The 16,064-nt window shown below is 41.7% G+C and overlaps 1 protein-coding gene across 7 annotated transcripts in view; it reads right to left on the minus strand.

The window, feature by feature from the left end:
• The window catches only part of srgap1a (SLIT-ROBO Rho GTPase activating protein 1a), a 99,961-nt gene that overhangs the window by 30,309 nt on the left and 53,588 nt on the right, over positions 1-16,064 (minus strand). For 6 of the 7 annotated variants that reach the window (XM_028584508.1, XM_028584509.1, XM_028584512.1 and 3 more), the window contains 5 exons: positions 14,023-14,085; positions 8,504-8,683; positions 7,595-7,723; positions 5,917-6,138; positions 5,328-5,429 (listed from right to left, as the gene is read on the minus strand). In XM_028584508.1, the coding sequence (XP_028440309.1) occupies positions 5,328-5,429; positions 5,917-6,138; positions 7,595-7,723; positions 8,504-8,683; positions 14,023-14,085 (696 nt within the window). The remainder of the gene's footprint in view (positions 1-5,327; positions 5,430-5,916; positions 6,139-7,594; positions 7,724-8,503; positions 8,684-14,022; positions 14,086-16,064) is intronic. The other variant, XM_028584510.1, reaches the window with a different exon arrangement.

Raw genomic sequence — 16,064 nt, forward strand, 5'->3', positions numbered from 1 at the left:
GCAAAACAAGGTGAAGTCTGAATAGGACGAGAGAGAAAAAGATAAATGGAGAGGAAGAGTCTAGAGACTGTCAAGCATGTGTGCATGAATCACTGATGTGGAAAAGCTGCAGAAGGAAAGAGGCCATGCTGATGTAGAGACGCCAACAAGCACCTTGAAGGACAAATTCAGCAACAGAGAAACTCTGGGGTCGGATAGAAGTGCTGTGACGATAGCAGTTGGACTGCGTGTGCACCACAGGTCAACAACGCCCGGAGTGAGACACAGCTGGAAGTCCTCCTAATTGTTCTTAATGGTCAGGAGGACCCCCACTCAAAGGTAGTGATTTTCGTAATTTGTCCTTAATTATTAAGCGAGTCTGACCTCATTGCTAATGAAAGAACAAGGTGGATTCCTTGTGTAACTGTTATACACACAGAGACAACAGTAAATTAAAGCTTGTTTTTTTTAAACTGTGTGACCTGTGACTCATTTGGCCTTCAAAAAGAAAAAAGAAAAACCCCTGAAAAGCAAGGTGGCCTTCATCTCTTTCATGTGTTACACTGATGGATTACAGTGCTGACACACATGCTTGGGCACACAATGTGGATGTAGTTAGAGTGTCATCCATCCCATCCTGAAGCAAAAACACACTGCAGGTTTAAACATGCCTAATGACAGCGTAGGAAAGGAAATGGGGGGGATTTTGCAATTGTAAAACTTTGCAAAAACATCATCCTGTCTTGTGACAAAAGTTGGGGATCATCATTTGGTGATCAAATGAGTGAAATGAAAATAAAAAAACTGCTGCCTTCAAGCATTTCAGACAGAGAAAACCTTTCAGACAGAGAAAACATCCAGAAATCTACACTTAAACCATCAATTTACAGTTTATGCATATGCATTGTAGTTTTATCCACAGCAGGTGCCTAAAATAGGCAGCTTACTACGACAAACAGTACAGTCATGAGTTACTAGGGGTGGAACGGTACATGTATTCGTATTGAAGCGAAACGGTACAGGTGTCACGGTTCGGTGCATGAATTTACACAGAGAATACACGGTATAAAAATAAATAAAACTTGCGTGCAAATTAATTAATGTAATGCGGAACTACTGTTAGATATGCAGGTTCTTTAGGGACACATAATCTGTAGCCCTGCCTTAGCTCTGAAGCGTGCAGCCGATGTTGGCGAGCTCCGCATATGTATGCAGTTTTAGTGAGTCAGAGATAGCAGCACTAAGATACGAGTATGGCGAGTTGTTGCGACCCACAAGAGTAAGAGGACCCGTCGGCCTCTTTAAGATCGCAAGTTTGGGAAAACTTCAGTCACAGTAGTACAGGCGAGAGAGTGGTGGATAAGACTGCCGTTGTAGATTAGTGTTACGTTTCCAGCGTCGCGGCTCCGAACCGTAACGTTAGTTGGGACAGACTCCTTGTTTCTTCAGGCTAATTATATTAGCTTTAGCCAGGCAGGGAGCAGCTTTCTGCGGTGAAAAATGGCCGGGAGACCTTGTGATAACGTTGCATTAATCAGTTCATTTAGTTTGTCTTTGCGGAGAACAGAGATGCTGCATTTTCAGTTTCATAGCTGATTGTCTTATTTTGTTTACAAGTTACAGATGGAGTCTGGAGATGATGTGGGGTACTTATTGTTTACTGTTTACATCTTACTTTACACACTTCAGGCTGTTGCAGCTAGCTCAGGGGAGAGACTGTATGACACTAGGTGGTACAGCCTGAGACATGCACACTTCTGCATTTTTGTTTTGCTTTTCCCTCCATTGTACCCAACCGAACCGTGATGTCTGAAGCGAGGTATGAACCGAACCGTGACTTCTGTGTACAGTTCCCGCCCTTATTGTTACATGCTCTGAGTGTGTTGGGTATCTCTCTCCCTGTGTCCCTGGCAGCCTCATCCTGGGTAGGCCCTGTAGAGGCGAGAGGCCCAGCTGTCATCATAAAGACAGGACCCATGCATGCGAGAGAATCGCTCCCAGTGAAAAAGCTGTTGAGTTTATCCATTATTCAGCAGACGAATAGTTACCAGTGTTTACTGCTGGGCTCAATTACAACAGAGCTCTTAGAGAGACTCGGTGGATATGCCTATTAGTCCCTGAAGCTGCACAACAGATCTGGAGAATGTCCCAGGGATCAAATTAAGTTTGTTTATTTTTAATAAAGAACCATGACTCATGTATTTCCTACGATGCTGCCAGTGACTGTAACACAGACAGCGCACCGAGGAGCTAAGCATCAGCCTGCCTTATTTACAGTCGTCATTCTCTGCACTGAAAACAACTTCTGCGCTTGTCAAAATCCGAAATAATTCCATTCACTCACCGCACTTTAAAATCAATGTTATTCTGCAGGGCAGCAGTATAAGATCACTAACAGTTATTTCAACATCTCTCATCACAGCTCAAAAGGCAGACTGCTGTCCATAGCTTTCAACAGACTACGTATGTAGCGAGTGTGTTGTCTGCTGATCACACAGACACACACAGAGACAAACACTCTTTGATGTGCTTCCCTAAGATTTATCTGAGGAAAACAAACACTCCCTGCAAACGAGACGGTATAGATGGAGTCTAGTGTGAAACATCTGGAGAATACAAAAAAAACAAACAGGAAAATCAGCCTGTGTGAGCTTCGCGGCTTCATATGGAGGCAAACGAGACCTAAATGAGCAGATTATTAAATCTAAAAACAAAATGAACCACGCTGACTGACTGAGGAGAACAATTTCAATTGTAATTTCGTCAGTGAGGCTCCCAGCAGGGCTATGTTAAGCCCAACCCTTTAGCAAGAGTGAGATCCAGAGTTTTCTCCCCACACCGCACCACTGTCACAGAGTAAATTATTCAGAAATGTTTCCTTTCACGGTTTCACAGGAGTCAAAGAGGTTTGAGGAAACAGCTGCACTTCTATTAGGTACCGCCCTGCAGCCTTTCCTGACCGGATAAAGACGGACTCTTTTTTTTTGTCTCTTGTACATTTGACGATTGTGCTTGTAGTTTGTCACAGCGCTATGAAAGTTCATTTTTCAAGGATGTATCTGGCACGCTGTGCCCGGGAAAAGAGGCCATCTGGTGATCCTAACACAAGGCAGCAGCACCCTCCAATTCTGACCCACCAGGACATCCGCTTCAGTGAGGCAGGCGGACAAGGACATGAAGCAACCAGGGCTTGTCATCACGCACACACACAAACACACACACACACACACACACACACACACAGTGCGTCTCACTATCTTTGTGGGGACCCGTCATTGATATAATGCATTCCCTAGTCCCTTACCCTAATCTTAACCATCACAACTTACATGCCTAACCTTAACCCTTACCCTCACCCTAACCATAACCTAATTCTAACGCTAATCCTAAAACCAAGTCTTAACCCTCAAACAGCCCTTTAAAGTTGTGGGGTCCAGCATTTTGGCCACACATAGCTGTCCGGACCCCACAAGTATACTGTATTCCCGGTTGTTGGACCACACGAATATAGTTAAACGAGAACACACACACACACACACACACACACACACACACACACACACACACACACACACACACACAAACACACGGGTGTATGTGCCCAGTTGCAGAGATACTGTACATACTGCAGGCAGCATGAACTGTGATGACACCAGCAGGAACCTGGCCAGCCCTGATACACAGCGCAAAACAACACACACATAAGTCTGAATGATACTTAGTTGGGCTGCAACTATGGATTATTTCCGTTATTAGTTGATCTTTTTTTTTTTATTATTATTCATAAATTGATTATTGAGAACATGTATTTTATTTGTATTAATGTATTGAATTTAAAGTGATATAAACACAGAAAAGCAGTAAATCTTTACATCTGAGAGGCTGGAACCGGCAAATATTTTTGCTTGATTATTAAAATTGTGACAGATTCATTTTCAGTAAATTAGCTATCAGTTAGGCTATATCCACGCCGTTCCACTTCCGGGATTGCTCCGGTGCCGCAGGAAATTCCGCGGGATGCTTGTCTTTTCGCAGCTTTTTTTGTTGGAATTTTAAACTCCGGTGGATTTATGAGGACTATGGTTAACTGCTCCTCAGATCTCTGCGTGGTAAATTGAGACAGCTAGCTAGACTATCTGTCCAATCTGAGCTTTCTCTCGCACGACTAAAACAACTTTTGAACATACACACGTTCCACCAAAACAAGTTCCTTCCTGAGGCTATTTTGCAGAGGCACCGTGTGGAGCTTAGCGACGGCCATGACGACAGTGACTGGTTTAAAGAAATGCCAATGAACCAGAGCACGTTTTTCTCCCATCCCGGGAATGCTGTGTGGATTAGCCAGACCCTCCTCCGCAGTGCTGTGGACGAAGGTCTGGCCGTGCGAGACTAGCTATCAGTCAACGAATCGAGTTGCCTCAACTCTAGTAACACGCAAAAAAGCCCAAAATACAGCTTTCTTATCCATCATTATTCATCCCTGTAGATGTCTTTTCAGTCAATTTTACAACGGGTCGACAATATGATCAAAAGGAATCTGGAGTCACAGTGGATGTAGAGGAAGCTGAGAGAGCTGTGTCTCTGTTTGTCTTTGTAGCGGGACAAAAGAAAGAGAGTGCACCGATGTGGAGGGATAAAGAGAAACAGAGAGCATAAAGAGAGACGGCAATGAGAGCTTATAGAGAGGAGGCAGGTCAGACGTGACACAGAAGCCAGCGTAATGGACAGGATTGCACTCTGTGAAACTGTGGCAGTCATGGTTTTTCTCCCCTATTGGCTTTTGTTTCATAAAACAATAAATAAAGTCGCTTTACTCAAGCAAGCTGCAGACAGATTAAAAGAATACAGCCTGAGAAGCAGAGATGCACCTCCAATGTCAAAACAGAGCAGCGCAGGACAGGTTGGTGCGAATAAAAGCGAGACAGTGAATTCTACCGGTGGGAGTAAAAATGGAGGCTTCACAGAGAGGGTTTGATGGCTACCTGCAGGGCATGAGAGAGAGGAAAATACAGAGCGTGCATGTGTGTTTGCGTGCGGTTATATATATGTAGCAAAAACTTTGAATCTTCAGAGATCATCAGCAACTATTTCTCTCTCTCACCTTGGTTGACTTCTGGCAAAAGTAAAGTTAACTTTCTTTAGTAGCTTCTAACTTTCTTGTAATGCTCTGCAGCTGTCAACATCTTGCAACCAACAAATAGCAGCAGGACAAAAAAAACCCATCTCTGGCAGACAACAAAGCCGGAGCAGCAGGGAATAGTTTTGACATCTTTGGCATAGCTAAGCCCACACCACAAATACCTGTGTAATGGCTTGAATTTATGTTTAGCACTGTTACCGAAGATTACCTCTTCGTTCTCGATCTTTAGAGTAGCCAGGCGAGACTGAAGCTGCTGGAACCTCAAGATGAGCTCTCCGTTCACCGGGGGCTGCAATGACATCTGACACACCTAGAGGGGGGGGGGGAGGAAATACATCGTCAATGATTAGAAAACAGACATTGTAGAGCAAACCACAGTGCCGTTTGTCGACTGAATGCAGACAGCCACACAACAGCAGCTAGTAAACAGACATGATATCAGCGTTGGCAGTGTCAGCCAAACGGTAAAACTCAACACATGTTGAGCTACATGACTGCAGGGGGAGAATTAACACATGATTTATCAAATTCAGTGGCCCATAAAACCTGATCCGACAGCCCAGACGCAGTAAAACGCTGCACTTAAGCCACTGAAATCAGACCTCATTAAGTCTGAGACCTTTTTTAATCAACTCCAAATTCACTTCCATGTTGTTCAGTATATCTGCAGTGCAGCAGTGGATGACGTTTAAAAACAAAACATTTAAAAACTCATCATATAAAGGCATATTTCTCCTCCAAACACATTTTTCCAGTTCAGTTCATCATCACAGCTACTATTTTATCCTGAACTGTACCTCGTCTCCCATATGAGACTGGAACTCAAATTTTGCCGGTGGGCAGAAGGCCGTAGGGAACATCTCCATGAACCTCTGTCGGTCACTGCGGGGGTCCAGACTGTCCACGGCGTTCTCTATGATGTCAAGACCCTCGTGGCGTGACGTCTCAAGGTTGTATTCGGCTGACAGGTAGGTCCGCAGGGCCCGGTTCAGGCTGGCGTGGTACCCCAAATCACAGCACTGGAAGGGATGAAAGATCAGGGTCAACATGATCCTACAGGTCTCACAATACACAAACTACCAATCGTTGGTGGCTGCCTGCCTTTTTGTAAATTGACTTGCTGAATATTAGGCAAACAAGCTAATAATTGCTATATGGTCAATTCACACAAACACAACACATTTCTTAGAATTAAGTTTTAAATTATATGTGTGAATATACCTGTAATTGACCCGTGTATGGTAAAAGTAAAAATTGACCTTTAAACGAGACAAATTTCTCTCGTAAACACTCCAGCCCTTTGCCTCCGTGTTATACAATGTTACCTCAATGTTAATAAATGTTACCTCCAGGAACTAATGCTGATTTTTTATAACTTTTAATAACTAGAACCTTGGCCAAGGTCTCTCCTGGGAAGACACACAACCCTCGGGCAACCACAAAAAAGGGCGTGCGTACACACACACACACACACACACACACACACACACACACACACACACACACACACGACATGGCCTGAGTGATAGGCAAACACAATACCACTACCGTCCAGCTTGTACACTTTGTTTTTTACTATAAAAAGTCCCCTTCATCAATAAATAAATGTTTGAGCACGCACGCACACACGCACGCACACACACATGCACACACGCACACACACACACACCATGGTGCGATTGTAAGGCTTGTGAGCAAAGCAGGGAGAGGGGTAATTTCAGCACACAGCATGCCACTGAATAGAGGTTGCATTTATCCTCTCTTCTGGTCCTGTCTGGAATATAAAACCCCAAAACCTGGCCTTCACTCATTTCCAGTAACACACACACAAGTTTATTTCTCTAACAAAATAATAGTAACCCAGGTGAGCCATATTATAAGTCATGTTTATTGGTACGGTAGGAAAATTCTTGTAAGGCAGAGTAGAGAGTGATAAGTGTAGTGAATGGAGTACATGACAAAAAAAACAACCTAGTGTCCATTCAAACAGTCTGAAAGATATGGAATATTTTAAAACAGTGACAAAATGTCAGGAAGAAACACAGTGCAACTAAATATTACACGTGGCTTTCAATACTGACATCAAGAGAAGGAAAAGAGGAATAGAATAGTTCTCATTACAAAAGTTAATATGCTTATTTATTACAGTCCTGCACTGTAATTTCCATCCCACAGTCTGGTGTCCTAAGATCTCTCTTTTATATGCTAAAGTCATCAGTCTCTCCTCTGATCACCATTTTAAATCTCCTCTAAAAGTCTGTGGGGGGGTGACGGGGGGGACGGACAGACTCTGAATAGCAATACATGAGGAGCACAAAGAGACATAATAAAATCTCCCTGACTGCAAAGCGTGAGTTTGGTTTATGTCCTCAGCAAAAAACTTTTCCCAGTCTCACTGAAGACACAAAAAGCCTGCGCTGAAGATAAAGCCGTCTCTAGAACAGGGCTGACAAAAGCATGTGGTTTTATACGTACATCAATTAAGTCCGACAAGTCGTGGATGTAGTATTTGAAGACGGAGGAGTTTGACGCTTCCAGTGTCAGTAGGTACTCGTTCCGCGCTTTGATCGACTTCAGCTTGTTCTCGGAGTACTTGGCTTGACGCTGATGAGAGAATTAGAGGCACAGAATGAGAAACAGAACACAACAGAGCGAACGAGGGAGGCAGGGTGAATTTAATGAGTCGAGAATTGCCTTTTTGACAAGTGATTGTGCTTTAATGTCTCTGCAAGCATCCCAGAACTGAGACTGAATTACTGGCAAAACAACAGCTTCAATAAACAGAGCAGAAATAAATTAAATTATGTTAAAAATAGCAACAACAAAAAAGGGAACAAGAACGAAAAAAAAACAAAGTCTAAACTAAAAACAGACGGTGTCCTTCACTGCAACTAGGATACCTCAGTCTGAGTCATCCGTCTTTGTCTACACTTCCTCTCTACCAGATAAATACAAGGCTTTTAGTTTGTCACCATGCACTGACCAATGGGCTCTGACTCACACACTTCTCTCTATCGTCCATATTTTAATACTTCCCAAATGCATTCCAGGAGTCATGTTTAAAAAGCCATTGAATCATTTGTCATAGAGGTTTAACAGAAAGCAGGCTTGTTCTGAGAATAAAAAGCCTGCTCTTTGGCTGTGACAATGCTTTCAGTTTTTTTATTTTTCCTTTACTCAGGTCCGCGGGAATTCTGAGAAAAAGCCATGCTGTGGCCCCCCCAAAAAAGGGAGGTTTTCCAATCAGATATTGTGTTGTGTTGAAACTACTAAAAGAGAAACACCTTAAGGAAAACAGAATAGCGTGACTACTAACTAAGTTTAAATGCAATTGTCCCAAATTGGATTACAATTGTTAAGGGTTGCGAACCCCTGGCGTTCTACCTTCTCTTTCATCTTCTCGATCTTTTTCACGGAGCTGCGCCTCTGGTATTTGTCCTCCATTCGGATGCTGAAGACTGGTTCTCCCCTGCCGATCTGCTTCTCCTCCTGCTTCTCAGCCTCCTTCAGCTTGCTCTCGGCGCTTATGCTCTCCGAGTGGTACATGTGGTAGGTCTTCATCACCTGGAGACAAACACAAGCGGAAATAAGCTGCAAAGAAAATATGTTTTAAGTCCTGCTTGTCATTATTTCCTTTTCAAGATTTGCAAAGGGCAACATCCTGAAACCGTGCAGTGTTACAGTTTCAGGTCAGTTTCTGTGAGGTCAAAGGTCACTTTAATCTACCTTCATAGTCGCGACTGGCCTTTTATAACCCACAACTAAGGCTTCTATCCTTTGGCCCGCTGATTTATCACATATCGATTCAACAAATTTCACAGCAGGCGGTTCGTCTCTCCCTCGACCACAAACCAAAGACAGATCCTCTCTAGCTTCTTCTTATATGAGGCGCTCACACGACCACAACCACCACAAATCACTGCAGCTAAATCGAACATGCTGCCTTCATTGATCTGTATTTGGGGAAAAATACACTCAGGAAGAAGATTTGGTTTCGTCCTCTGGTTGCCCCCCCCCTCCTTACATTTGAATTTTAAATGCCGGAATCATTGTGTTTTAAAACTGTCTGTGTTGCACTTTGCTGGCTCTAACGATTGATATTCATTCTGTTTAACATGTAGCATATGCTTCTTAAATATATCTAAATACATATATATATTTTTGTAAAGGCTAATATGGCAAACAAGTTGAACCCTCCTATACCCCTTGTGTCATCACACTGTAGTGATCAAGTACAAGGGAAATGCTTTGCCTTGGTGGTGAACGGCTACTTCCTAAAGTCTTCAGACAGTTGGAGTGTGAGCGTTACTCATACATACTCCATGTCCGCATTAGACAGTTACTCAATCGCTAAATAGCCGGTAAACCACGAAACGCAAACAATGAGTTCTTCAAGAGAGCTGAGCGATCGTAAAAGTCATATTAACACTGGCTTACATCGTCAGGAGAAGGGGGAACGGACACATGTGGGGGGGGGCTCTGAGGACAGGCGAAACATGGAGTCCATGACGCTGCAATGGAGTTATCAGCGAGCAAACTCACTGACCCTCACGCATGCAGAAAATGGAACATTCACAGTAGTGATTCTGATGTTCATAGAAATATGCAGACTGCAATAGAAAGTAGCGTTCCAAACCCTGCCACCGAGACACTGCATATTATTTTCCCAAAAAGGAATTCTGGAATTCCCTCTACACATTCAAACAGCTGTATTGATGGGCATGGTTCTGGCAAAAAAAAAAAAAAATAATTATTAAGGACCAGAAAACATTAAATCCACCATGTTTCAGAAAGTGGCTACATGAACTTGTTTCAGTGATCTACCTGAAGAAACGGCGGATTAAGCATTCAAAACATCAATATAAATGGGAAGAATCCTGGGGGACCCTTTTTGGAATATCTGGACCCAATTTGACTGTACTTGTATTTATGCATTGTATTATGTATTAATGCACTTATGCACTGATTTTGTCTATGCCGGTCTTTGTTTGGTTTTTGTATGCCTACTACCGGACATGTTTTGGTTTTGGTTTCTTTAGCTTAGGGTTAAGACAAACTGGGAATATTGGCTTGTTTCGTTTGTATTTTGGGTGTTGATTTTTATATATATTTTGTCCTATGTTGTCAAAAAAACGTTAATAAAAACAATCTTGAAAAAAGAATTCTGGTGTTAGGTATGCAAGTATGAAATAGCAAAAAAAGCAGGTGCACTATCAAGAAACAACATGTCTTTTTTATAAAATGAGGACATGCTACCATGTTTTCATTGTTCAGCTATGACAAATATGTATTTTGCTTTATAATATTTATGTATGTTTGTATTGTGTTGGACCCCAGGTCTTCACTACCCGTGATGGTTGATGGGGATCCTTAACAAACAATAAACTATCAAGAGAAAACTGGATTCACAAAAATGTTAAATCTTTTGGAGCAGCCACCTTGCAAAGTGCCAACTGCAATATACAAGCTAATCCAGTCCTTACAGAGGTCACAGACTCGCTGGTGTGGGAGGAGAGGAGAGTAAAGGAGAAGGGAAAGAAAAGGACAGGACAAGACAGGACAGGACAGGACAGGACAGGTTTGGAGAGGCGTTTGTATTCTAAATCTACAAAACAATTTTTTTTAATCTTTACCAAAAAAAAAAAAAAGTCAACATTGTGAAAGTTTTTGTATGCTTGTATAGTAATGTTTGCTTTGGAATTGGAATATTGTGTGAATCTCTCTCAGATGTTGCATTTTCTAACATTAAATCGGTCTTCTGTAAAGGTACATGAGCCTGAGTTCACGGCAGCTGGCCAAATGCACTCAACTGAAAATAAAGGCAGAAAATACATTCAAACTCCCAGGATAAGGTGGCAATCAGAGAAGTATAGTAACGAAGTAGAACTACTTCACTACTCTACTTAAGTACTAAAAGGCTGTATCTGTACTCTAGTGGAGTATTATTTTTCTCTCCTACTTCCACTTTTACTTTAGTACATAATTTCGATGAGTTTAATACTTCCCCCAGATCCCTCTGTGTCTACACCGGACCCTACACCGTAGCCTGACGTGCACCTCTCGAAAAATGGAACTACACGTCGCTCGGCCGTGGCTTGGTAGCGTTGCATTTCCTACCGACTCATTTCCTGGTTCACCTTCTCCATAAACAACGTGAAATCAAGGAGAGTTTTAACTTCTCCTGCTACAGATTTCCCACCGTGGTCAGAAAACACAGGGGAGACACTTTGTTTCTCTCACTATGACTCTAAAGTCGGTACTCGCTCCGAAGCTAATCGCCATCACTCTTTCACTTCTCCCTCGCTCTACCACACAATGTACAGCTTGTGACTGCCTGTAATGCACCATCTTACTACCAAGTAAAAAGTTAAACTCCACCTGGTGACTCGTGCTCTCTGATAAGAGCCCTGGAGCAGCTAATACACATTATTCAGCATTCACAGGTTTAAAATCCCAACAGTTAGAATTATAATAATGTTATTTTTTATAATTTCTTTATTTTTAATTTTTTACTTGAGCTTTGTTTTTTTAATTTTTAATTTTTTACTTGAGCTTTGTTAGTTTGTTTCGAGATGGAAGAACCAGAAACACCACCTTCAACTTCCAGTGATCGTGGCGGTGAGGGTGAGGAAGGAGACCCCTGGCCCTACTTAAGGGTCCATGTTTTCATTTGTCGGAGTGAAAAACAATTCATATAGAATTGTGCCTACTCTGCCTCCTGAAAGATAATGGCCTTCAAAAATTCATCGTCGAATCTGAAGAAACATACAAATATAATACACATATGGCACACCAGCTTGAGCTATCAGTAAGCGCTAGCTAACTAGCTACCCGCGGTTCTTCTACATCCCTGTCCTTGTACTGCTCCTACAGCCGAAGGAATCGTGGGTGTCCTTTAGGCTAAACGTTTGAAATAATATAAACAATAGGATATTCAAACTTTTGTCTGCTTTCTTTAATAACTACATAATACAATACTTAGTACATTTTAAAATAAACTACTTGCAATACTTATGTACAAAAAATGCTGAATACTTTAGTACTTCCACTTAAGTGTGGTGCTTAAAGAGCACTTCAACTTCTACTCAAGTAACATTTTTGATAGAGCACTTGTACTTTTACTCGAGGCTGGGTCTCTAGTACTTCATACATGTCTGGTGGCAATACAGAGCACAAGTGGTTTAACCTGGAATGAACCAACTCCAACAAATTACAGCTCCATAATGTATGCAATACACTTTGAATGCACTAAACCTCAACTTCAGTACAAATAGAGACTCACCCATCGCAAAATCTAAACATCTTTCCCCCAAACTGAGTTATTTTTGTACGCGTGGAACAACGAAGCAAAGCCTAACTTGTCTGCAGCCCTTTGCCTTTTGTGGGGTTTGGCCTAACTGGAACCAGTTTAGAGATGGGTGACTGACCTTGGGTCCTGTAGTCCTCATTTATTGGTCTGGAGTCTGCCACTGCTGTATTTACTTTGGTGTGTCTTTTAGAGAGACATATTTAGAGACGGAGCAGACCTGTTATTTAATTGGAAGAGGCAAAAAACAGGACTGTGGCTGTCTGATGCAATAGCTACTCAGTGTGTGTGTATGTGTGTGTGTCTTCCCACATGGGCTAAACCAGGTCAAATCTGGAGCGTGGACTGTGGTGAGAGTGACACACATACAGTTTGGAGTAACACGTTTGTCGTGTTTGGAGCAGCACCGACCATCGACTGGAAGTGTAACCACTGTAATCCACCGTAGTGAGTTACTGGAGACTGTATAAGCAAACTGAGCTGCTTTTCGCTCCATCTCTCGGGAAGCGACAACAAACTGCCTCGACCTGTATCTCCATCTGTGTACATCCTAGGTTACCACGATGATCAATAAGAAGGCTCAACACAACGCCATTGATTGTTAGGGAGGAATGGCATAACTGACTGATTCTGAAAATTCTGCTGTATTTGTTTCTCAAATACTTTAGTGACATGTTATTCTGACATGTCATGCTTGTCATTGCTGACGCCTGTGAGCAAACCTAAAGTGCAATCATATTTAAACAACGTTGCCTCGATTCGATCCAGTCAATCTGTCTGAGCAGAGCATCTAATTGCCAACAATATATGTGAGGCATTAAACTAAGCTAGTAGGCTAGCAGAACTGACTGGGACAATTAAGGCAGTGGAATTGGCTATTGATTCACGATTAAAGTACCTTTCTCTACCAAGGTCATAACTACACGCAGCCAACTACTTACAGCTAAGGCATGGAACAGAGGAGATGAAATGGCCTTTAAAGAAACTATAAAGAAGAAAGAAACTCTGCAGCTTGTTTGATGTAGAAGTTTGATGGTTTGGTGAAATGTTGCTCTGTGTTGCATGTAATGTCTCTCGCTCTCTCCCCAGGCTTGTTATCTGTTTTTGTCAACTTTTGAATGACGGTAACAATACCTAAAAGAGATCATCTTTTATTTATTTTTTTAAAGAAAATGTATCCTCAAGTTGCTATTTGGCTCCAACTGCCTGGTGTGGCTTTGCATGAATTTGTTTTGAAGAGCAAGAGAACTAAGCTGATAAGAGCCATTAAATGCAGAGAATATGAACACTAATGAGTCAAACATAATGTTTTGATACTTCACAGTTTGAATATCTTGTTCATTAGGGTAGAACAGATTGTGTTTCATGTTTTGCTGAAAAGAGATTACACATACTTTCCCTTCACTTTGGTAGATGTCTATTTGCTTGGATATTTAATATCTAATCCCTCAGACATCTCTAAGCTGCAGGGTTAAAGACTTCAAGCTGTTACAAATAGTTGGAAGTTAGTCAGCTCAGTGCTATGAACCAGTCTCAACCACAGCAAAGACCAATGCATTTGCATTAGTAAAACTAAGGGGCAGCCATTAATACTTACTGTGTATAGCTCATTTAGGACCTTCATCAAGTCTTCCTGGAGCTGAAAGGCTATCTCCTTGCTCTGAAAAAAGAAAGAAGAAGAACAAACAATGAGTCAATTACAACAAATCAGTAAATTTGTCGACTTGCCTACGGACGACCTTAGACTCCGTTGCTCCCCTGAAAAAGAAGATGATGAAGCAAAGGAAATTAGCACCTTGGTATAACTCCCAAATTTCGCAAATTAAAACAAATCTCGCGAAACCTTGAATGTAAGTGGCGTTCCACAAAAGTGGAAGAATCCCGTTTGGATTGGCAAGAAAGTCTCAAAACCTATAGTAAGGCCCTAAGAAAGGCCAGATCAGACTATTACTCATCACTAATAGAAGAAAACAAGAACAACCCAAGGTTTCTTTTCAGCACTGTAGCCAGGCTGACAGATACTGAGCCATCTATTCCTCTAGCTCTGAGTAGTGATGACTTCATGAGCTTCTTTAATGATAAAATTACAACAATTAGAGATAAAATCCATCACCTTTTGCCCTCAACTTCTAACGGTTCACCTTTAAACGCAGAGTCGCTAGAAATAACGACTAGTCTCGACATATACTTAGACTGCTTTTATCCTATAGACCTTCAACAATTAATGTTAAAGATATCCTCAACTAAGCCATCTACCTGTCTCTTAGACCCCACCCCAACGAGATTACTCAAAGAAGCGTTACCCGTGGTAAACACTTCATTACTAGATATGATCAATATGTCCTTATTAACAGGTTATGTACCGCAGTCATTTAAAGTAGCTGTGATAAAACCTCTTCTGAAAAACCCACCCTCGATCCTGAGGTCTTAGCAAACTATAGACCGATATCTAACCTTCCCTTTCTATCCAAGATCCTTGAGAAGGTGGTTGCTAATCAGTTATGTGATTTTCTACATAGCAATAGTTTATTTGATGACTTTCAATCAGGATTTAGAAAGCATCATAGCACAGAGACGGCACTGGTGAAAATTACTAACGACCTTTTAACTGCTGCAGACAAAGGACTTGTCTCCATTCTTGTTTTACTAGATCTTAGAGCTGCATTTGACACTATTGACCATTCAATCCTGTTACAGAGATTGGAACACTTGGTTGGCATTAAAGGAATTGCTCTAAGCTGGTTTAAGTCCTATTTCTCTGATCGATCTCAATTTGTTAATGTTAATGATAAATCCTCCAAGTACGCTAAAGTTAGCCATGGGGTTCCTCAAGGCTCAGTGCTTGGACCAATTCTATTCTCCTTATATATGCTTCCTCTAGGCAATATTATTAGGAAACACTCAATTAACTTTCACTGTTATGCGGATGACACCCAATTATACTTGTCAATCAAACCAGACGAAACCAGTCAGCTAGCTAAATTTCAAACGTGCATTAAAGATATAAAATCCTGGATGACCTATAATTTTCTGATGTTAAACCCTAACAAAACTGAAGTTATTGTACTGGGACCTAAACACCTCAGAACCTCATTACCTAAAGACATAACTACTCTGGATGGTATTGCCCAGCCTCCAGCACTACTGTCAGAAATTTAGAAGTTATTTTTGATCAGGATATATCGTTTAATGCCAATCTAAAACAAACCTCAAGAACAGCCTTTTTTCATCTTCGTAACATTGTGAGATACAAACAAAATTAGGAATATCCTGTCTCAAAACGACTAGTCCATGCATTTGTTACGTCCAGGCTGGACTATTGTAATTCCCTACTGTCAGGTTGCTCAAATAAGTCCCTTAAGACTCTCGAGCTGATCCAGAATGCTGCAGCGCGTGTTCTCACAAGAACTAAGAAAAGAGATCATATTTCTCTTGTATTAGCTTCTCTGCACTGGCTTCCTGTTGAATCCAGGATTGAGTTTAAAATCCTTCTCTTGACCTACAAAGCTCTAAATGGTCTAGCACCATCATATCTAGAAGAGCTCCTAATACCCTATTGTCCCACTAGAGCACTGCGCTCCCAGAATGCAGAGTTACTGATGGTACCTAGAGTCTCTAAAAGTAGAATGGGAGCCAGAG

This window comes from Perca flavescens, chromosome 8, assembly GCF_004354835.1.
Source record: "Perca flavescens isolate YP-PL-M2 chromosome 8, PFLA_1.0, whole genome shotgun sequence".
Taxonomy (NCBI): Eukaryota; Metazoa; Chordata; class Actinopteri; order Perciformes; family Percidae; genus Perca; species Perca flavescens.